The sequence below is a fragment of the Uloborus diversus genome, chromosome 6, assembly GCF_026930045.1.
Source record: "Uloborus diversus isolate 005 chromosome 6, Udiv.v.3.1, whole genome shotgun sequence".
In the NCBI taxonomy this organism is placed as follows: domain Eukaryota; kingdom Metazoa; phylum Arthropoda; class Arachnida; order Araneae; family Uloboridae; genus Uloborus; species Uloborus diversus.
The window spans coordinates 167662190-167686182 of NC_072736.1; the positions used below are offsets into that span (position 1 = coordinate 167662190).

A 23993-nucleotide genomic window follows, 5' to 3' on the forward strand; every position below is an offset into this window, starting at 1 on the left:
ATGCCATTGAGAGTTAAGAAATACTATTAAAGTTCAAAATTCATTTTTTATGTCCATTGTCTGTGGTGAAGAACAAATAAAAAAGAAGTTTAAATTGTGAAAGTATTTAAATTAATTAACTTTTTTAAAAACTTCTCAGAAAATTAAAAAAAAAAACCCAAACGTGGGCTATATAATGGGTTTTTTTAAATGGGTTTTTTCAAAAAAAACCATTGGGTCCAATCCGGCCAACCCTGCACCCCAGAGTCCTCAGTCTTGAAAACCGAGATAGGCACAGTTGGCCTTGGGGCCCCATCGGCTGTTGTGCCACTGAGTTCAGTTTTAGTTTTGATGTAAATTTTTAGAGGCACTGCATAAGTTGTAGTTAACATTAAATAACATTTTACAAACCATCAATTTAACATTGTTTTTAGATTTATCATCAAATTTTGCTTTGCATTATCTTGATATTTATCAGCATTTTTAAAATAATTTCATTATCATTTTCAGATTTGCTCCATAAACCAGTGGCAAGAGTTCAGAAAAATGCCTTAGTTCTTCACGTATGCTCATTTTTAATGTCTCATTATTTTTCTGCAAGTGTAATATTTCTCTGTAATAAGAATAGTAACTCCAACCCTTATAAATGTTGTTTATTTATTTTATTTATTTTTAATTATTTATTTATTTTTTTTTTTCTTTTGAAGTTTGTGTTTTAATAATCAAGTTTTTTAAATGCTTTGTTCACTATAACAAGAATTACAAAAGAATACTAATATTTTTTAAAAATAAAGTTGTTTTCATAACTTTAATGAATTAAATTGTTTTGTCTGTGTGTATGGTGAAAGGAGGAGGAACAAATGTAGGATACTTCATGTTTGACTATAAATTTATTATTGGAAATACATTATTTCAGTCAGTTTTTCAGTGAGCTGTTTTCTAAGTTTGCAAGAACTACTTATTTTGTAACTTTTGGGAAAACAGCAGTGCTTACTATTTATTTTTTTTACATATATTTCATAACAAGTAATGCATTAGAGAACACAGAAAATACAAACCACAACAGAATTTAAATAACCAAATCAACAGGATTACCAGCCAGTAGAACTTTAGGCAAATGTAATGAAAAATTAAACAACAAACAAACAGCAAAGAGGCAGCATATAAAATTTAGCTTTTTTAAGTACTAGTATCAAATCAAATGCATCCACTCCCATGTACAAAAATAGTTTTAGGGAAATCTACAAAAAACATAGAATGCAAATAGGCACTGTGAAATATCAAAACTGTAAATTGAGGAAATTACATGTCCCAGAGTCAACGCAACTTTTGCATATTGTGTCACAATAATAGAAAATCTTTTTTATATGAGGTGTTCAGAGCTAAAGTGGTTCAAGTCAAAACTATTTCCAATTGATTGTTGATTTGTTGCATGGATTATTGTTCTTGAGTTTTCAAATTATGACAGGTGTTATAGTTGGTTTAATACTAAAACAATAGAATCAAATTATCATCTAAATCACTTCCGAATTCAACAAATGTTAGTTGACTGCAATTTTGACTTATCTCAGTCTATGGACTTGATCCACTATAGGTCTGAAATATATATCACTGTAGGTCCTAATAATTAGATATTTCATGAAAAAAGAATTATTGATGAGCGAGTATATTTCTGACTTATTTTTTTTGTAGGATTTGCTACGATATACTCCTGAAAATCATCCTGATTTCAAGACCTTGAAAACTGCTCTTAAGATGACGCAGTGTTTCTTGAATGATATCAATGTATCTGCTACGGAGAGTATGTTTCCTGTAAGTAACTATTTATCGTTCTCTCTTTTTCAATTAATATTTGTTCATTTTTTAATTTTGTATTGCATATTTTAAATTATTGTTTCCTCTTTATTATCTCTCTCTACATGCAGAGGGGTCATTTGGAAAGTAATGCAGTAAACTCTCAATTATGGGCGAAATAGGATGGCATGATAACCGCGGATTAGCGAAAACTGCGGATAATCCGAATAATAGGTCAAAAACGATACTAGTGTATACAATTGCTAAAAAATATAATTAACACTCACTCATGCATAGCTAAAAACAAACAGTAACATAATCATGAGTTTAAAAAACATTTATTGACTATTAGAAAAAAAATGAAAAGACACGCTGATAATCCAAGCAGCAGATAATCTGACCGCAACATAAATCAATCAAGTTTAACATCTTTTACTATTTTTCCACTGTCCTCTGAACGAAGAGGTTGTCCATAAATAATATTGACTTTGTTCAACACACTTGACACTCTCTTTGTCAAAGTGTCACTCTCCCCCTTCCTGTCACATGTTACGCATGAACACAGTTGTGAAAAAATGTATGTTACATGAACATGTTGTTACAAAAAATTTTTTTAAATCAAATCGTATGATGTCACACCTCTTGTCATAAACTTACAATTTAACTAACTTCCCTCCCCCCCCCCCATTACGTGACATCATTTGTGGATGGCCCCTTCGCATAATCCTCTATTGTGCCAAGTAGAAATAAAGTGCTCATCATCGTTTGCTAAATTTGGAGGGTGCACCATTGCTCTTAGGTTTATGGTCACTCCTGCTTATCATATTAATAAAAAATAATTATGTGTTGCTCTAGAATCAGTGGCGGATTTTCCATGTCGCAATTGGGAGAGACGTGGGGCCCCAAAGGGGATTCAAAAAATCACATGAAAAATATTTTACATAGTTCTGTTCATCTGTAAAAGGCCTCCAAAAATGCATTGGAATTTGCCTTCAAACCTGTAAACCTGCCTCTGAGAAAGATTGCCTGTCTATGAATTTTATTTTGGTTTAAAATTATGCAAACTTGTTTGTGTGTAGGTTTTTGCAAAGAACACTAAACTCTTTTTCTCTTATTGTTTTATGAAACCTTTATTTTTTTCCCCTAGGTAACTGATCGAGCCCAGAGGCATTTAGTGAAAAACAGCTTCATTGTTGAGTTATCTGAAGGACATAGGAAATTGAGACATTTATTTTTGTTCAGTGATGTAATTGTATGTGCCAAATATAAGCCTTCCACTCGGTAATTTTGATTTTTAAATTGCTTAGTTTAGTTTTTTGTTTATTTATTTATCAAAACTAATTTAATGCATGGCCAAGATTTGTCAATTTGCACATGGTTACTTCATACTGTAATTGATTATGTTTTTTATTTTAATTATGTTTTCAATTATCATCATTATAAATGTGTTGCTTTGTCAGAAATGTTAATGGTACCTTTTTTCTACCATTTAGACAAAAATTTACTTTTGAAGTTAAATGGTTTATTCCACTGTCAGAAGTTGTTCTTTCTGAAACCAATAGTAAGTATTGTATTTCAGAATTTGTAATGCTAGCATAGAAAACTGTTTTTTAAGTGCAAACATGCTTAAAGAGTGCTTTAATTATAAAAAATGTGTAAAGCTTGACCGCGAAGAGAAGGCGGCTGACCTTGAAGCAAACACATCATTTGTGTCGTTTGTAATAGGTTGATTGTTATTATTTTGTCATAGATAGGATCAGTAAGGACGACTCTCACTTTTAGGTGCTTTCTGGTTGATTCCACCTGTTACAAATGATACAAAATGAGGTTTCGCTTCAAGGTCATCCGCCTTCTCTTCATAGTCAAGCTATACCTTTGTGCAAAGATAATCTTAATATATAAAAATGGAGTTTGGTAAATTTGTTCCCTAAGATCTCAGAAACTACCCGGCAGATTTGGCTGAAACTTTCACCGTTTGTTCTTTTTGGTACTGGGGAGGTTTGTAGACCAGTTCGAAAAAGATCCGATTGTGTTCCTTTTTTATTCTAATATGTCCAAATTTTCGCATAAATGCCCCAATATGACGGTGAAAAAATACGTGCACATATTAAAATTATGTGTCCATCGAAAGTGCTTATTTTTCTGCTGAAGATGGCATCTGTTAGAAAGTTCTAAGTTGTATGAAAAACGAGTTAAGGGCTTTTTTTGTTCCATGTTCGAAGGCTCTCCTCAACCTAATTCATTATTTAGTGTATCATCTCAACTCTCAGTTGATAGCTAGAATTGTTGTACTGTTCAGTATTTTTGCGTTTCGTGTGACTGTTCGAGGCTTTTCTCAAGTCAAATCTTGTTTTTTCACAAGACTGTCCACAGCCTTCTATATATCAGGCCTACGCGCTGTATTGCGCAATCGGTGTCACGTGACCTCAAGCAGGCTTTGAGCGGGGAAATCCCTTTAGTTCAAACAGTGTTGTGGACTTCAAGTAGCTGCTCGTTGCTGATGCAATATTGTATTTCATCTCACAACTTTAGTATCAAATAGCAAAGTAATATTTATTCCAAATGTGTGAATACGTTATCAACTGTCTTTATGGAGACTTGAAATGATGTTTTCTTTTTTGTTCTTTGTATTTGACTGTGCTAAATCGTTACGTTTCGTCAAGTTTACATTATAAGCCGTTGGGATACTTTGGTGGTGAAAATTTAACGTATCAAATGTTTAACATTTCCAAATATGTTTGAAGCTACTATTGTTGGATTAAAAAATGTTAAGAAGGTAAGTGTGGTTACCCATGGTTATTTTTAAGCAGAATTGATAATAAAAATAAATACAGTAAAATCCCTCCTAGCGGATACCCCTCCTATGTGGACAGTATTTAATTCTTCGATTCTAAGGTAAAATTAAAAGGTATTATTAAACCTCTGTCATGCGGACACCCCTCAAAAAATTTTGTCTTGATAGTGTCCGTATTAGAGGAGTTTTACTGTACTTGTAAAATAATATTTTAAGGATTTTTTACTTGTAAGGGGCGAATTTTTATGTATGTTTTTTCATGCTACATATTTTTATCACTTTCGATTTTAATGACGAAGCTTTTTTGCCCTCAATTTGTGTAATGATTATTTTTTGTAACTATTGTTTAAAGGAACTTTTTAACATCAATTGGCTGAAGAGTGCTGTTTAATAAATACATTAGATCGCGGTTCATTAAAAAGAGCAACTGTATTAACTTTTAAAGCAGTTTCTATTTCTGTAAGGTACTATACTGTATTATTGAAAGGTACACATTTTTATTTATGTTTTTTTCATGTAATACACGTTTATTACTTTCGATTTTAATGACGAAACTTTTTGTCTTCACTTTGGTAAATGATTATTTTTTGTAACTAAAATTTCAAGGAGCTTTTTAATATGAATTCTCTGAAGAGTGCAGTTTAATAGATACATGAAATCGTGACTTTTGAAAAACACCAACTTTTTCTTTTAAACCCAGCTTCTATTTCTATAAATGTATTTTGAAATGTTGTGGATTTTTTTTTTTTGGAGGAATTCATAGCAAATGAAAATGAATTAAAGCTTTTAACAACTATTAGCGAGCCATGCATTAGAAATGTGGTACGTGACCTTTACAAGCTTAGCTTTCACACCATTTTCTTGATTTTGAGAAATATTATGCAAACGATTTATAACAGTATTTTACTGTAGAATACAGTAACTGATGAATACAGTAAGAACATTACTGTAGAATAACTTCTCCAAAAAAAAAAAAAAACTCACAGATAACTCATGATAAATCTTAATTATATTTTTTACTCTGAAATATATGCATCAGTATTGTCCTTTTATACCAATTGTTTAGTTTGTTTCAATTGTTCAGATGTTTTGTAATTATTATTGGGTATTGGAGTGATTTTTTTCTCAAAAATATATGCTGTTTCTTTTGTTTGTAACAGTTAGAAATATGGCTAAATATTGGTTTATTTTATTCCATCTTATTATTATTTTTTTTTCATTTGTCTGTATTTTTATCAAAGGAAATCAATACTACTGTAAATCATTCGTGTGAAAAATGCAAAATATTTATTAGTTTATGAATAACAAATATGCACTTCCCGTTTATCTTCCCCGTCTGTCTTAATCATTTTACAATTTACAGTAAGCAAAATTTATTTCGTACTTTCTTTTGCATTATGATTTGAAGTTGAAGTGTATTTTCTTTTTACCCATTAAAATTTCCATTTTTATTCATTATTTATATATTTATTGCGAATATAATATTTAATGTTTCATGCATGAATTTTAATTTAGTTTACTATTTAAGAACTATTTGTGTCGATATTAAAACTCGAACGATATAAATTTTTAATTTAAAGATGTATTGGAGTATTTCACGTAAAAATTAACTGTTTTTTTTAATGGATTATAAAAAAATCTAAATTTTTATTCACGGTAGAGCTGTTATGAGATGTAAACAAACCGCCTTCACGGGCGGCCATGTTGAATGAGCGCGCAGGCCTTGTGTTAAGATGGCTGTGGACTGTCTGACAAGATGATGCTGGTACCTTGTATGCTTTAAACAGTAGGGGGGGGAGAGATACATGGTACAGGGTAGGGGTACAGGGATGTGCCAGCTGCTCCAACAGTGTTGCCAGATTGGGGGAAATTTCCCCATTTTGGGGAAATCTGGTGCTCTCTGGGGAAATTTTGGGGAAATGGGTTTTGAGGGGAATTCTTTGGGGAAAAATTTTTTTCCTTGGGGAAAACCTGGGGAAAAAATATTTTTTTCGTATTTGAATTCGCATCTTGACATCTGGTAATTACATTTTTTGTATCAAACAGTGTTGTTTTAGCTTTGCTTAGCTTTATGGAATTCGCATTTCGCATTCTGTGGAATTTTATGCTACGGAATTCGCATTAATAGTTCTCTGTGACTAACTAGTTGAAATGTGAAACAGGCATAAATAAGTCTGAAGAATGTTCTTAGATAAATGTATACAAAAATCATAGTTTAAATGTACATACAGAAGCAGAGTAAGTAAATGCGAGTAGAAAAAAAAATTTGGTGATTTCTTATCTCTCGGCGCTTGTATTTATGACTAGTGGCACCCGCACGGCTTTGACTGTAGTAGAAAATTAAAAAGGTATTTTGGTTCCCCTGTATATTTACAAATAATGCATGATGAATTTCTCGCCAATTGGTTTGCCCACGTCACAGTTCCGCATTATGTTAACTTGGTAATTTAGTCGTCCATCTTATGATAATTTTGCTCGGGAAAATGTTCTTGAAATTGGAATAGAAAAAGAACAAAATCGAATTTTAGAAAAATCGCTTAAAGGTGCACACCCCCGTGCTACAAACTAATTCTTTGCCAAATTTCATGAAAATCGGTCGAACGGTCTAGGTGCTATGCATGTCACAGAGATCCTGACAGAGAGAGAGAGATCCGGACAGAGAGACTTTCAACTTTATTATTAGTAAAAATAAAAAAAAGATAAAGAAGACAAAAAAAAAAAAAAAAAAAAAAAACGAAAATGGGAAGAAAAAAAAAAGTTGGGGAATTTTGTAAGAAAATTGGGCTATTTGGGGGAAAAAAACATTTTTCAAGAGACAAAAATATCAGAGGAAGTCTACTCATTTTATGAAAATATTAGTGGAAAAATAATTTTTGAATTTGGGGAATTTTGATAGAAAATATCGCTTTTTGGGGAAAAGTTGGAAGGGAATTGGGGAAATCTGGATAAGACCATCTGGCAACACTGTGCTCCAATCACCCATGCTGCGCCAGACTGCTACAAAACACCGCTAAATATACTTTTCTGCACCAAATTGAACAAACTTGCTCCCAAAAGCATTTAGTATTGCTGCCCCCTTCAGCATATGTATCAGTTTTTGCAGATTAAGCATAAAATGTATGTATTTGGAGCTTTTTTTTACGATTTTTTCAGATAGTCCCAATTTTTTTATGCATTTCTAAATCTAATTGCATTTTTTTTTTTTTTTTTGTAAAACTCGATCGTTTTAGTTTGCTACATGATTATGCCACTTTAACATCAATAATTTTGTATTGACCATTATTTTCAACCATTCTTATATTTAATTTTCAGTGGGAGAGGACTTATAAGTTTGTCTTTTTGCTATGCCCACTCGAAGAGGGCAATCCTGTTGAATACAGCTTAATTTAAGCCAATGCCATCTGTAAAAATTGACGTTTCTTATCAGTTTTTATTTTGGGTTTTTTAAGAATTAAGGATCTAAAATTGATCTGTAATTTTGATTTGAGACGCTCAGAATGACAATTGAAGGCGAAAATTTTTTTTACCTTCTAAAATAAGAAATGGTAATTAGGATGTGGTGTTAAAGATAAATATTTTATGGTCGATATCCATCAATACACTTATTATAAAGATTATTTACAACGTATAACGTTATGCAGTCAATCTTTAATGATGGGAATCAGTAATCTGGAAATTTTGTTTTTGATGAAGTTTTGCTATTAAATTCATCTATATTGGTTTTTTTCTGAAAAAGCATGATTTTGCACAAAAAACCCTGTTTTTGAATGAAAAATCTGCTTGAGGTAAATTTTGAATGAACACGGATAGTTTGTAACCATGATGACAAAAATAAATCTCTCTAAATAAATGTTTAAAGTAACGAGCAAGACTTATTCTCGTCGTCATGATAATCCGAAAAATCAGACCAACGTCAACTAGTCCAATGAAAATGATAAGCAGTTCGTGAATATTCAAAAAAAAAAAAAAAAACTGCAGTCAATCATAATTTTATGTTGGCAATAAAATTTCTTGTTGTCAGCTGTGTAGTCATGTCAGATAGTTTGTTTTTTTATCTAAAATTAAGCTTGCTTTCTAATATCTACTAATGATTACTAAAAGTTTTCATCGATGTTACATATATTTCTTTTGTTGCTATAATTTGTCAAAGATGTGTGTAATTTTCTACACTTCATGTTATTAATCTGTTAATTTAACTACTTAATTTAAATTTTAGTATTTTATTTTCTTCTTTTAGATGAAACTGAAACAGTCAAAGAAGCATCACCGTTTGATATTCTTTCATTGAAGTCCAGAGCAAGTAATGTGCGAGATCAAATTTTGAGGGAAGAAAAGGGGAAAGAGGTATTTTTTATTTTTACTTATTGCACTTCACATGAATTCTAAATGCAATTTTCAAAATGAAATCTGAAACAAATTTCTGTACATTGATAGAAGATAGTTTCTTTAGAGTAAGGCCCAACTTGGAGCAATGGAGCAAACCAATCTCAGCCCCTGCATCCAATTTACATGAAATAAGTTTTTTAACGAGGGATCTAAAGCAAAATTTAGACTTCTATGGTAATGAAGACATTAAATGATGATAAACATTTCGAATGGGCTATGGAAGGGAAAAATAATAAATGAATTTAAATATGCAATAAATAAAATTTGGTATTTTTTATAGAAAAATTGCTAAATTTTTCATGCATACCATAGGTACTTTATAATAACTATTGATGCAATACTACTGAACTCATGTTTTTTGTTATGTAACTTTTAATGATTGTAAAAAATGTCCCGGTCAGTCTGAAGGTTATCTTTAGTCTTGGTCATATATTTCATTTGATAAATAAATAACCCCCACTTATTTATTTGTCAAATGAGTAATTCTTTCAGTCATTTGACAACCTTTATTTAACTTTTTGAAAAGGATAATTTTTTGTCTAATAGAATACTAAACTTCTTTCTGTATAGTGCAGTTTAAATTTAATTTTCTCATACTCGGATTGCTGCTTTTTGAGCCACTTTTTTTATGGGGCCCAAAGCTGCTGTCCATTGTGCCTAGTCACTCTGGCCCCTTGTTAGGCTCTGCCCATTTTTTTTTAAAATGATCCTTTGACTATTTATATACTTTAAAGAGAAAATATCATGTGAATAAATATTATTGAAACATCATTTGATTACCATTTAAGAATTTCCCTATGATTTTTTCTTGTTTATTTTGTTTTGCTCAAGTTGTTTTCTATATATTAAGCACTTTTCTTATTGCTAAAATATAGCTCAAGAAAAAGCATGTATGCGATATATAAATACATAGATTCATGTAGTGCCCAATAGAGTTGGGGACACAAGAGCATGTGCCTCATGTCATAATTTCACACACAAAGAAAATAACATACCTGAACAAAAAATCCAAACCGAAATGTCAGTGTTGAGTTGATAAATGCGTCTCACAAAATTAATTTTTCTTTCAACAATTTTTTTGCACCAGAATCCTACATTATTTTATCAGTGGACACAATCTCATTGATTTAATCATCCTAGTATCTTTCTTGAGACTACCATCTTTTTTAAACACTAAAAGTTACTACTCATGCTATCGTACAAAGTAACTTACTGAAAATACAAAGTTATTGTTGTGTTGGAAACCAGTGGTGAGATTCAAGCAGAAGTTTGTATATTGCAAGGTAATTGTCCCATTGAGAATGAAACTGAATTTATTAGAACTTATGTTTAAGCACTACTGAGAGGAGAGTAAAATTTTGGCCCTAGCTGGCTTCGAATATTTGATATTAAGTCAAACTCAATTTTTACTTCTGTTTACAAAAAAAGGGAGTATTGTATTCGCGAAAAAAATTTCACTCAAAAATCGACCTTAATTTCCATTTTGCTCACCCCTGAATGAATGTTGAGTTTTTTTTTTTTTGGACTCGACCACACGAGGATAAGTGCTTAAGAACGTATAGACACGCGAAATATCCATTTTGACGATTCCCGAGTTAATTACAACGAGTTTTCTCGTTACGTATGTATGTATGTATGTGCCTATGTATGTCGCATAACTCAAGAACAGTATGTCCTAGAAAGCTGAAATTTGGTATGTAGACTCCTAAAAGGGTCTAGTTGTGCACCTCCCCTTTTGGTTGCAGTCTGGTGTCTCTAAAGGGATCTTTTGCCCCTTTTTGGGGGGAAATCATTGTTAATTTCAATGTAAACTCAAGTGGTGTTATAATTTGGCGGACACTTGGCAATATATCACCAGTTTTTTGGTCGCCAACTTGGCGACAAATTTAGCGTTTTTTTTTTTTTAAATCTCTTTTCAATTTGGCTACTGTTGGTGATATTTAGAGAGTCACATTAAAATTGCCAATATTGCCAACTATTGAGTCACATTAAAATTGCCAATAATGGGTATATGACATTAAATACGAGTAAAAGGAAGTCATGTGATGCACACATCAGCTCGTTTGAAATTAAATTATTGTCGCGGAAACAAATTGTTTGCTAAACCTGAGGTTCTAGTATTGCTCTTCTAAAATAAGTATTCTTAATTACTGGTGATTTAAAACTATTATCTATCTTTTTTTGATGATCTCTAGTTTAATAAGAATAAAAGTCATCTGTTGTTAAGAGTTTGGATATGACATTGAACCAGGGCCGGATTTAGAGGAGGGCGGGCGGGGCTACTGCCCCGGGGGGGCTTCCACAACAAAGGGGCCCCCACAATAAAGTTTTTACAAAATATCCTAACTTTCACGGGTCGAAAACATCGGATATATACATATATATCAAAATATTCTGATATATATATCAAAGTATCGGATATTTTCGAAAATATGATGATCTTTTCGAACCCTGATTAGGGGCCTCCACTCCTTCGTTGCCCCGGGGCCTCCACACCAGGGTTACCAGATGTCCCGGATTTCAAGGGACAGTCCCGTATTTTGAAAAATTGTCCCGCGTCCCGGAGACCTTCCATACAGGACGGCTAAAGTCCCGTATTTTAGTTGATTGATACCAATATTTTACAGAACGAGACATTATTTTAACGGAAAAAATAAAGTAAACAAAAAATGTGAAATAATGAGCAATAAGAAAATCATGTGGAGCAAACAAAAAAATTGTTTTCGTTTTGACTAAGTTTGTATGTTTTTGTTATGGCGGCAGATCATGAGGAGCCAAATGGTTGCTTCTCTTTATTCAGTGACTAATATTGGAAATACAGTCGAACCTCCCTACAGCAGACACCGTCAGGACCAAAGTTTTTGTCCGTTAACGGGGAGTGTTCGCTATTGGGGAGTCTGAATTTACAATGACATTTTAATTTTGTATTTTGAACCTACACATACAGTGTATGATTCTAAATTAAATTAACGGGTAGTGCTTATATAAGTGTACTTACAATATAAGAAAACAATCCGCTGAATTTCTCGAGAAAATAAAATAGGAAGGCGAAACATTGTACATTGTTTTCTCTAGCTGAGCAAAACCAATCAAACACAGTAGAATCAATGTCGTTGGTTTCCAGCACCTTTTTTGTTTCAGATTGTAGCAAAATGCAGCCCAATCGGCTACTTTTCACTTAATCTGGCAATACTGTGCTGATTCCACATCAGCGTCCGAAGAGAAAGGACACTGGGCCGACGCTCGTCTCCAAAAATCTAGTGGCGGCGGGGGGATACCAATAAGTTGCACGAGAGTTTTCGGAGAAAAAGGGATGTTACTCGGTACTGGTTAGCCCCAGAGCATCGAAAAGGAGTAGAAAACATGCTTGCCACAGAAGCAGTGCTGAGCAAAATCTTACCAGACACAAAAAGATAAAACGAAACTCGGCCGATTTACTGTCCGCTAGCGAGGAGTGAAACACATTATACGCCTATCTCGAGGGCAGGGCCGTCCCAAGAGGGGGGTGAGCGGGGCAATTGCCCCGGGAGCCATGAAATGAAGGGGCGCCTCAACGAAGGGGCGGAACACGACGACATTCCCACGAAAACGACATTTTCACGAGGGGCGACTTGCAGTGTTCCTCATCGTATAAAATGCCCCGATTGTATAAAATTAGGGGCGGGGCGCCTTGCTGCGCTCCCTCATTTCGGGTATCATAGATACACAGTCATAGACGCACAAAATAGAGAATCATTGCAATGATTCTCTATTTTTTCCTAGGGCACGAAAATATTCCTCTCTCTAAACCTCCAAAACATTCGTTTCCTTTGTATTTGCAGATACAATTTCTGAGAGTATAACTGTTTAGAATCAAACAAAAGGCACTTCTCCTTTGTCTAGTTTTCACCAAATTTACTTGAATTCTGTCCCTGCGTGTTCAAGTGATGTAACCAGAAAAAAGTTTTAAGGGGGCACATTCAAAAAAAAAAAAAGAAAAAAAAAATATTTTCGATCGGATAGGAAAAAAGGTCAAAAGCTGTCTGGTCAAATTTTTGAAACTTTTAGTTTTAAAAACGCAATTTTAGCCTTAAAAACGCGATTACAGTTCATGTTTATTGACGTTATGGTAAGAGAGGGAACTCAGAGATTGTTTCCGATCGATTATTTTTTAAATAGATTAAAATCAATTCCTTCTCCCTCTGCAAGTTTTCCAAATTGAAGTTTCAAAAACGCAACATTATACAAATGTTGAAGATGTTATGGACAGGAGGAACTCGAGCATTTCTCACGAAAATTGTTCAAAATTATTGTTCCAAAAATTTAAGCAATGTTTTACATTCAGGGGCTATTCAACTTAAATATTTGTAAGTGTCGTTTAAACAACCCATTGCTTGTGATATTAAAGAAAGGCGGCATGGAGACCCTTGCACTAATATTTTCTTAAACTCAAGTCTTAAAATGCAATTTGTAAGGCCATACATACTATATTTCGAAATTAGAGCGCCAAAAACGCTATTCTGAGCGATGTTCGATGTTGTTGAGTATTTATGGGCTTCTCCCTAAAACTTACAAATATTTGATGCAAAAGAATAACATCTTTGTTTATAATAGATATGAAAGCTGGAACTAAATTGGTACAAGCAAAACCAAAAAACTCTTGAAAAGAGTCGTTGGATGAGTTCAGATCGAAATTTAATTTTGATGTAATTTACTTCGATAAATACATTTTCTATTCATAATCAGCAAATTATTTATTCGTGTTCATAGTTTGATAAATATGAATAACCAACTCAGTTTGTTTCTTATCTAGTGGGATAACATTTTACTAGATAAATATTTGGATTTTCAACACTCCCATTTTTCAAAAAGTTTTCGGGGCATTAATGTTTCGCAAATATTCGAAACAGATTCATTGCTTGTGTTTTAATGTATTATGCATAGCCCTCTGATTGTTCTGTTCATTAATATGTAAAAAAATTAAGTATGTATTATGCATTGATGTTACAACTAACTCGATTTTTCTGTGTGTAAACGGGGGGGGGGGGGGGGGCTCCAGGAAACTTCCGCCCCGGGCGCCGTCAGCTCTTTGGACAGCCCTGCTCGAGGGTCTGGGGATTCAGAAACTGTCCGCTAACGGGGAGTGTCCGCTATCTGGGAGTGTCCGTTAAGGGAGGTTTGACTGTATATCTTTGGGCATGAGTCCTCATTCGCAATGAAAACGAATTTTATACCTTGATAGGCAACATTTTGTGAGGTTTAATACTTTGTTTAGATTGAGTTTACAACAACGTCTCAATACAAGTCCACCCCCCCCCCCTTTTTTTTTGCTTCCAGAAGCCTGTCTTGTATTTACTGTTCCTAAATCTGGCAACCCTGCTCCACACTCCCAAATCCGGCCCTGCATTGAACACAAATGGTTAGAATATAGAAAGCACAAAATGTTCACATAACGAAATAACCCCATGTGCTGCCTCCCAAAAATGTGTGATCCCTTTCACTCATAAAGCTTGGAAGGGAGTCTCCTCTCCATAAAAACTCGAGTTTTGGCACATGTATGTATACATGCAGGTAGATAAATTCATGCATAATCTTTTTTCTTTTAGAGACGAATTGCTGGTCGAAACGTAGATAAACATAAGAAGAAACTTGCTGAATTGGTAAGATTTTTTTTTAAAACTATTCGCTTTCAGATTTACTTCCATTTAATTTTACTTTTTTTTTTCAGTTAAAGCATTGAAATTGTCTTGTGAAATGCTTGAAATTAAATTTTTATTGAGTAGTTAATTTTTGTTTTTTTTTTAACAGGAAGCTCAACTTGTTCTTGCCTCACCAAATTTGATCTTCAGAATTGGGCACAAAGTAGGCAAAAGTTATACTTTCTTTCTTTCTTCTGAATTTGAAAGAGCTCAGTGGTATGAAGCTATAAGTATTTTACAGTCTACTGCAAATCGTAAGTATTTGCTTTTGGTTGTTTTATGATACTAGCTAGTTTTTAAAAGCACCTCTTTTTAAAAATTGTTAGAATTTTATCAATTTCCAATTTATTTTGCTGCATTTAAATCTGCTAGTAATTAATGAAAAATAAGAACTTCTAGTATAAAATATTGAACTTCTATATTGTTAGAAACTAGACCTGAAAGTTCCAATTTTTAGTTTATCACCAGTGACCGAGGCGGACACTTTTAGTTGAGTAGCCACTTTATCCGTAACTAATTTTTTTTTTAATAATAAATGAACAAAAAGACATTGCACAAAGGTAAACTGTGGGGGGGGGGGAATATTGGCATATGAGACCCAACTACAATTTCATGCATTTGCATTTCTTTCTCTCCCCCCCCCCCCCGCCCCGCACTGCCCAAGGTACATTCAAACCTGTTTTGTACGGGCCTTGCAAGTTTGTGGTTGCTAGTTCTTGAGGAGTGGGGTAGGACAGCGAAATAAATAATGACTTTTAGTATTTGTTGGTAAGATGGAATGCTATGCGGGAACTGGGGGTCATTTTTAGATCAATCAAATAGAAATAATACATTTCAGAAACAAAAAAATCAATGAAGTAATAAGTATCTCTGGTCGGTTGGATTTTTAAAATTTGGGCCGGTTGCGTAATTTATTTAGTTGCTAAGGTAAGATGTTTAGTAGCCAAGTGGCAAGTAATTATTTTCAGGTCTATTAGAAACATTCTAAATTTCCAAGTTTTTTAAAGTCACAGATATTGGTGATAGCAGAGCGTGTTTTGAGCCAGAGAGTAATGGAGTAAAAAGCCATTTATTTTTATATGATACATACTTAAATAAAAAGTAGCTCTTTAGCTCGTTTGAAAAAAAAAAAAAAACATAAGTCAAACAACTAACTGTCCAGGCATTACATCATACTTGAACAAATTCCAGAGTCTGTTTATGTACCTGAAAATAAGAATCACTATACCATACAGGTGTTTTTCATAATAATGTTTTTCTTTGCAAACAACACACTTTTGCATGAAATTCACCGCCAGCTCAGTCATTTCCAGCCGAGGACTGCAGTTTCGTGCTTATTAGCACTCGTCAGCCCGGCATAGGGAAGAGCTGGAGATGGAAAACCTCTTAAGGAAGCCAAGAGTGCCAAACAAACTGGTAGCTAATATAGAATTAGCACTGACCAGACGAGTGACCGAAGCAATGGTTCGGTTCAACTCGAAGATTGAAGGCAAGGCATTGTATATTCATATCATCCTTTCCTATGCCGGGCTGATGAGTGCTAATAAGCACGAAACTGCAGTCCTCGGCTGGAAATGACTGAGCTGGCAGTGAATTTCATGTATTTCTGCTTTAGCCCTTGCTAATGGGCGGTAATTTACTGAATATAACACACTTTCAGTTTGAACACTCTCAGATGGTAAGCTATAAATTAGTGCTATTAGAATTAGATAATGTCCCAAAAGCGTGACTTTTGTAATAAGAAAAAGATATTTTACGTAAAGTGAGGCAATTAAATTACAAGTGACACACAAAGACACAATGATGTACTGCCATAAGTTTTACAAAGTAGTCAGCATCTTATAGATTTTGAGCCCATGAGAAAAAGAGTATGTAAACTAAATGACACGTATCATGTGGGGCCATTTTTTAGTCTTCTTTTTTCTTAAAAGTGTTTTTTTTAATAGATTAAATTTTAAGCTAACAATTTTATTTATTTATTTATTTTTTTAATTATTCTTCTGCCAAGATGCTCATGATATTATCTTATGATTAATCAGAGGGTGCAATAATATACAATTTGTTTAAAATATGCTTATAAAACTTTACCTATCTTAAGCATGAATGTTTTTCAGTGTATTTTCTTATAATTGAACTTTTTTTTTTAAAGCTATACCACCTACCTCAACAATTACTGCTTATGAGTTGCAAGCTTGGGTTACTTCTTGTCGCAAGGTATGACAGAACATGTTTAATTTAAGAAAATAGAATTAGTGTTTTTTCATCTGTATTCCGTCTATTATATTTGAAATATATTTAACACCTTTTGCTCTCAAATATGAGTTCAATGTAAGAAGGCAGGGAATCTGAGAATGGGTGACTCGTTTTCCAGTCATAGGTTATGTTTCTCTTTTTGTACATTAAATTGCAATGTACAAAATTAAATCCAGACCTGAAATATTTTATGATGCTAATTGTAAATATTTATTTTCCCCTGCATTTTTGAACTTAACATCAATAATCTGATCTTAATTGAGGTACTTTAACTATTAAAGTACACTATGCTTTTATCATCATTATTGTCAAATATCAAGTTCTTTATTTGAAAATTTTTATTATAATTTAAAATTTTTCTTTCCACATGTGCTGAATCAATTTTATTTCTAAGTTTTTAATCTTTATGCTATACTAGTGGTACCCGCACTGCTTTGCCTGTAGTTGAAAATTAAAAGGTCATTCGGTTCGCCTGTATATTTACAAATAATGGATGACGAATTTCTCGCCAATTGGTTATGTTCATTCGCTCTCCCATTCCACGTCATGATAATTTCGTAATTTGCTCGTCCATCTTATGATAATTTTTCTCCGGAAAATGTTCTTAAAATTGAAATAGAAAAAGAACAAAATCGAATTTTCGAAAAATCTCTTGGAGGTGCGCACCCCCATGCTACAAACTAACTTTGTGCCAAATTTCATGAAAATCGGCCGAACGGTCTAGGCGCTATGTGCGTCACAGAGACCCAGACATCCTACAGACAGAGAGACTTTGAGCTTTATTATTAGTAAAGATTATGAAATACATATTAAATTCAACCTGTAAGCAGTCAGGGCTTTAATGAGACCATCTTGTGAGAACAGTTTTTTTTTCTTTTTTTCTTTTTTTTTTGTGTGTGTGAGCTGTGAGCAGTAAACATCTGTTTCTCCAATAACTTGATCGGGAGAAAAGGAAAAGCAAAGGAACGAAAATCATTTTAGACATTTTTCACATGATAAAATTTGGTTTACAAATCATTCTTCTCTGCACATTTGTAGTTTCAAAATGAAAATTAGGATATTTAAGTAGCCAGTAAAGTAAATATTGATAGATCGGGAATCTATACTTTTACCAGAATTTAAAGTGCCTAATTTATTAATTAAGTACGAACTGTACATGCATGTTTTATTTTGCAGTTCTTACAGCTTTACTTATTTATAACTTTCACTAATTATTTATTTCTAATTTATAGCATCTGGGTACAAATCTTGGCTCATTCCTTTTGCGTTCAGGTAAGTTTAATTTTAGTTTTTAATTTTTTTGATACATTTTCTGAGGCAGATAAATATTTTGCCTAAAAGGATTTAAATTTTTTGAATGAATGATTTTTATTTAAGCACTTTCATTATACTTGGCCTGATTGTCACGAAGAAATCTGAGGCCTGGTTTTGCTCATATCTCTGCAACTAGACCACTTAGAGACTTTAAGATTTCACTAAATGATTTGCTTAATCTTAAGGTACAGCTTAGCGCTGAAAAATCAAAATTCTAAAATAAAATAATTATTTCAGTTAGGATGGAAAACAGCAAATTTCATGTAATTTCCCTATTAACTGTTTAAATATAAAGCACATTGTTACACATTTTGTTGCCTTGCAACAGTAGTGTTAAAAGCAATCATAATGAAAATTTTGAATTAAGGCTTTGAAGCAAGCATAAATCCTAGAGAGGAACAAGGATTAAATTTTAGCGCCAACTTTTTAAAGTTTTAGACACGTATATAGGTTTTTTCCCTTTTAGTATCGAGCATTTATATGAAAAAATGAGGTGAAGTTTTGTGAGGGTAAAATTATTCTATTTCTGAAATACATTTACACTAAAAAGAATGAAATAACAGAATAACTTTTCTGGGTCAGAAAGGATAATTTAAGAATTCCTGTAGTTTTCGAAAATTCCAAGAAATTGACACTACAATTGAAGAAAAGTGCGGTTCTAGTCATTTCAAACCAAACTTTTCCAATAAGAAAAATATGCATGTTTCAACACTCAAAGTTATGATTGAAAGTTAGATAATGACAAGAAATTCTCTTCATGACTTGAGCCACACTTTTCATCGTTTGTGGTGTCATTTTCTTAGAATTTTTGAAAACTAAGGGAATTCTTGAATTGTCCTTTCTGACCCAGAAAAGCTATTTTGTCCTTTTGAGTGCATTATGAAAGTGCTTGGTATTTTTAAAAAAATTCTGTTATTTAAATATTATTTTGGCTATTTTTTTGATTTAGCAATATTTGCAAAATTTCATATTTTCAGAAAAGTTAGACAAAATTTTTTATTTAGATAGCCATTTTATTATTCAGTGAGTATCAGTGCCCTGCCATTTCTTACAACTTATGTGGCTATTTGAATGTGACAAGACTTTGATTATTTGCTCCTATAATAGACCTTTATGTACTGTTTTTCAAAATGTTTCATACTAATTGTGTTAAATATGCATTTGTTTCATTAATCAAATTTTCATGCATGAAATAGTTCACTATTAAGACTTTTGAAATTTATGTAAATATTAATTGCTTCATTTAAATAAACTTTTATTTGTAAATTGAAGTTTTCATATCCATGCATTTGATTTGGCTGTAAAAATTACAGGAAAGGATGAGGATTTACTTGTTGGAGATCTTCATATAGTTGTCTTGAGCTTACATGGTTTAACAAGGCCATCAGGTATGTATGAAATGTTCTCTCTTATATAATTCATTCATTTCTCGACAGGGTTAAAAAAATCCGATATTTTGATATGCAACCGATATTTTCAATCAGGAAAAATTAAAGTCTTCAAAATAGTAAATGCATCCTCCAATCACTCTTTATTTTCTTATATTGTTATTACAATATGTAGTCTTAAAATTAAGGTTTCTTTCATTATTTATATAATATTTCATTTAACATTTTCATCAATTTTAATAGTGTTAATTTAACATTAGCTGTTTTACTCATTTTTCTTCTGTTAGCTACTTTTACGCAGTTATATGATTCAGAAATAAAAAATATGCATTAATTGTTGCACAGTCATAAGACATTTTCTTTTTTTCTGAACAATTTTTAATATTTAATTAGGTACTTTTAATATGAATTCAAAATGTTACATTACTAATAATTTTATGAATATAAAATACAAGTAACAAAGGAATATTATATTGATTTGATATATTAATTATCTATTAATACATTATAAAAATATAGTACATAATTTTTTGATTATTTTTAATAATAAATGAACACTATTACTATGATTAATTTTTTTTTTTTCTTCAAAATACTGCAGTTGAAAAAATAATTATCGAATCATGATATTTTCAAAATAAATATCGTATATATATCATGATATATATAGGCAAACCCTGCATTCTTGATATTACTGGGTATGTCAAAAAGAAAACTTATGCGAAACAGCTATTAAATAAGACAAGATAACCAGACAGTACATATATTTTATATCATTGTGCTTCGTTTAGTTTAGAAAATTACTTCAGTCAAAGTTCACATTGGTCAAGTACTACCCGGAAAAACTGGAATTGTCAGGGAATTTAATTTTGATTGAAAACGATTCCAGACTAATAAGTCCATATCATGGACGAAAATGCAGTCTCTGAGTGTCATAAACCAGACTGTCGGTATTTTGCTTGTAATGAGAAAGTAAGTTAACATTTTTGTTTCCCTTACTTGTACTTATTATTATTTCAATTAGCAAAAGAAAGCAAAAACTAATTTACAGTGTTGCTTATTTCTAAAGAAAATATTTAAAAAAATCAGATTCACATTTTCTGTAGTTTGAAATGTTCAATTGAATAAAATGGTTTTTCAATTCCAGTTTTTCACTTAAACACCTCAATCACCTGTATCTTTTTTCTTCTCCCTATAAATCTGTCCTTCACAGTTCATAGTGAAAGGTGTGTGTATATAAATATGATAGTTTTGCAAAAATAAAATTTTCAACATATTTTAAAATGTTTTTAGATGTATATTTATGCTTTGAAGTGGATTCATATGGTCATTTCTTCAACAAAGCCAAAACAAAAACTTGTTATAGTACAACTGAGCCTGCATTTAACCAAGTAAGCATATTTCTGCTGATATTTTCTAAGCTTTTTCAAAATTATTTTATTTATTTATTTTTTTAAATAAATGCATTAGACTTCCAATTTTTTTATTAACATGCTTTTATTAGCTTCACCTGTATGTATGTATGTATCTTGCAACGGAATCTTGCAGCTCAAATTTCGCCCACTTCCTGCGATCGGATTCTTTTGAAATTTGGCACGTGACCTCAGATCCGATGACAATGCAGTATTCTATAATCAAATTAATTAATTAACTCCTTTAATTGTTAGTTTCCTCCAATTTTAATCAATATTTTGGCATAAATCCAACAATGTGAAAAAGGAAAATTTTTTAAAAATACATTAAAAAATGCTCGCAAAAATTATTTAAAAATATCTACAAAACCTTTAATTTTTCTGCATCAGACAAAATTTGTTCCAATGTTCCAAGGTAATTAGAACATGAAATATAATTGTTTTTAACTAATTTCATATCGAAATTTAGGTGAGCCTTCAATTGGAAATTCATTGCTGATCAGACCATTGTTGAACAAAACTTTTATTCAACTGAAACTTAAATTTTCAAAATAATATAAATCTCAACAAAACATAAATGTGAAAAAGAAGCCAAGTTCGGTTGAAATGAGGTGCGGGAAAGACGGTGTCACCGACAAAAAAAAAAGCTCAGATCTAAACAGTTACCAAGTTCCATAGCAGTTCCTCATAGAAGTTGGATTTTCCCATGTTGTTCAATTCATTTAGAAAGCAATTTTTACTTGCTTTGATAATGGATTTTAAACTTGCGGCAAGTTTTAGTCATCACTATTTTTTTATTTCTTTTTTCAAACTTGCCAAGTTTTAGTCATCACTTGGCTTCTTTTTCACAATTATGTTTTTTTGAGATATCATTACTTTTTGAAAAGCTAAATCAAAGGTTATGTTCTAATTTAGACAGTTATAAATGCAAAAGCGTATATTACAAATATATGATTTCCTTTTTTACCCTGCTGTTACGGTGTACTGGTTTGCGGTTTCTTTTTATTAGAAGTTATGAAGATATTTTGGTAACTGGGGACTTGGCGCGATCGCCAATTTAGGGCAATAATCATCTGTTTTCCCATTTATCAGCAAGACCAACGTACATTAGCTCTTGGTCTTTGGCTTCCTCAAATTTGTCGACAATTAGGAAAACTGCTTAGACTCATCTCAAAATCTGTCTGGAGTTTCTATTTTGTTCGGGGGGATTATAATAACGTAGATCGTAAAATATACGGAATTTGCGAAAACATTTCTCAATTGTTGAAATTATTGCTGCCATTTTTGCCCCTTCTGTAAAATTTTGCATTTAAATGAGATCTATAATTTTTATAAAACTTTAAAGCCTTTTTTTTCATTTTAAAGGCTTAGCTCTAGATTTGCAATTTTAATTATTTGATGGATCATTTTTCATTTTAGCAGAACTTAAAGTATTGTTTCAAGCCCCATTTTGGTTAGAAATTAAATTGTTAATTTAAAACTTCAACAACCTTGTTTTAGCAACGTTTGACAAGCCCATTTGTTTTGATTTATTTGGCGAAATATATTGCAATCGCGCGGTGAAATGATTACGCCGTGATGCTCATAAAAAATAGCATAGTTTTTTGCTATTTTAATGTAGTTTTTTGACTTTTTAGATTTTCCCCTTTACATATGCATGAAAATCTATCTTTATGCCAAATTTCAAGTATGTGAGACACTTGGAAGTTCGTAAACATTTTGGTGAGTGAGTGAGTGAGTCAGTGTAAAAAATGACACTTTTCAGATAGTAATAATTCCATAACTATGAGAGGTACATTCATGAAATTTAGGATTATAGGTCTGCTCGGAAGCTCTATTAGACATACAAAATTTCAAGCACGTAGATTTAATAGTTTTTGAGAAATGAGGGAGTCAAAAGTAGCTTGAAATGGTTCGTGTAAGATACACACTGGCAGATGTGTCGCCTGATTTCCGAACTTGGCTGACACACTGCCGTGTGTCTAAATATGATTTCTGCAAACATGCATCGATGACTCACAGTAGCTTCCCATCGGGGTGCCCTTGTCTTAACTTTAAGATACAGTGAAACCCCTCTATTACGGACACTAACGGGACAAACTTTTTTGTCCGTAAGAGAGGGGTGTCCGCTTTACAGAGGTTTTTTTTTAATTTAATTAACTTTAGTTATTTATTTATGTTTTTTGAAATCTTAAATGAAATATGTGTGAATTCTACTCTTTCATATGCATAGATTTTTTTTAATTTACTAGTTTTTACCAACATATACATAATAAACAATTATTTTATCAGGTTAAATTCAAATATTACAGTTTTGCACACTCAAAGAGATTTAAATAACAGGTCGCATAAAAATTACATACCTAATTTGTACTTTTAAAAAATTGTTCGATTGATGTCTGTTGATATGTTTTGATCGATGAAAGTCTTTCATTTTCGAAATGTATCTTAAGTTCTTGTACCAAGTCTAGTCCTTTAGGATCGTTGTGTTTAATTGAAAATTCCCTGAGTCCATCTAATACGCTTAAAGCTTCGTTAACATTTTTAATTGTTTTAACGTCTTCTTTTACGGACAGTTCATCTTCATCGTCATCCTCAACTGTATGATCTTCGTTAATTTCGCGCACTATGCTTGCAATTTCTGTTTCGCTTTCTTCAGTGAAAACTTGGTCGTCGATGGGAGCATAGTCTTCAGCGGTCACATTTGTGAACCCTGCTTGTTGCATTAACGACTGCAAATCGGATCCATCATTGTCACAATCAACTTCGTTGTCAATTTCCTCTGTGGCAGATCCTTTTTTGAATCCAACGCGATTAAAGCAACTTACTATTGTTTCTTTTTTAACTTCCTTCCATGCGTGCTTAACCCAGCTGATTGCATCTAACACATCAATTGTTTTGGACAATTCGCTACTTGTTTTAGTTTCTTCCATTTTATTGATTAAATGCTTCATAACTAGTTGTCTGTATTGAATTTTAAATGCTTGAATTATCC

At 32.3% G+C, this 23993-nt stretch overlaps 1 protein-coding gene across 1 annotated transcript in view; it reads left to right on the forward strand.

Annotated features, from left to right (window-relative positions):
* The window catches only part of LOC129225063 (active breakpoint cluster region-related protein-like), a 91190-nt gene that overhangs the window by 49155 nt on the left and 18042 nt on the right, over window positions 1-23993 (forward strand). The window contains exons 7-17 of the mRNA XM_054859609.1: window positions 490-542; window positions 1672-1791; window positions 2921-3054; window positions 3267-3334; window positions 8805-8911; window positions 14539-14592; window positions 14741-14885; window positions 16781-16845; window positions 18117-18156; window positions 19512-19586; window positions 20880-20977. Coding sequence (XP_054715584.1) covers window positions 490-542; window positions 1672-1791; window positions 2921-3054; window positions 3267-3334; window positions 8805-8911; window positions 14539-14592; window positions 14741-14885; window positions 16781-16845; window positions 18117-18156; window positions 19512-19586; window positions 20880-20977 — 959 coding nt within the window. The remainder of the gene's footprint in view (window positions 1-489; window positions 543-1671; window positions 1792-2920; window positions 3055-3266; window positions 3335-8804; window positions 8912-14538; window positions 14593-14740; window positions 14886-16780; window positions 16846-18116; window positions 18157-19511; window positions 19587-20879; window positions 20978-23993) is intronic.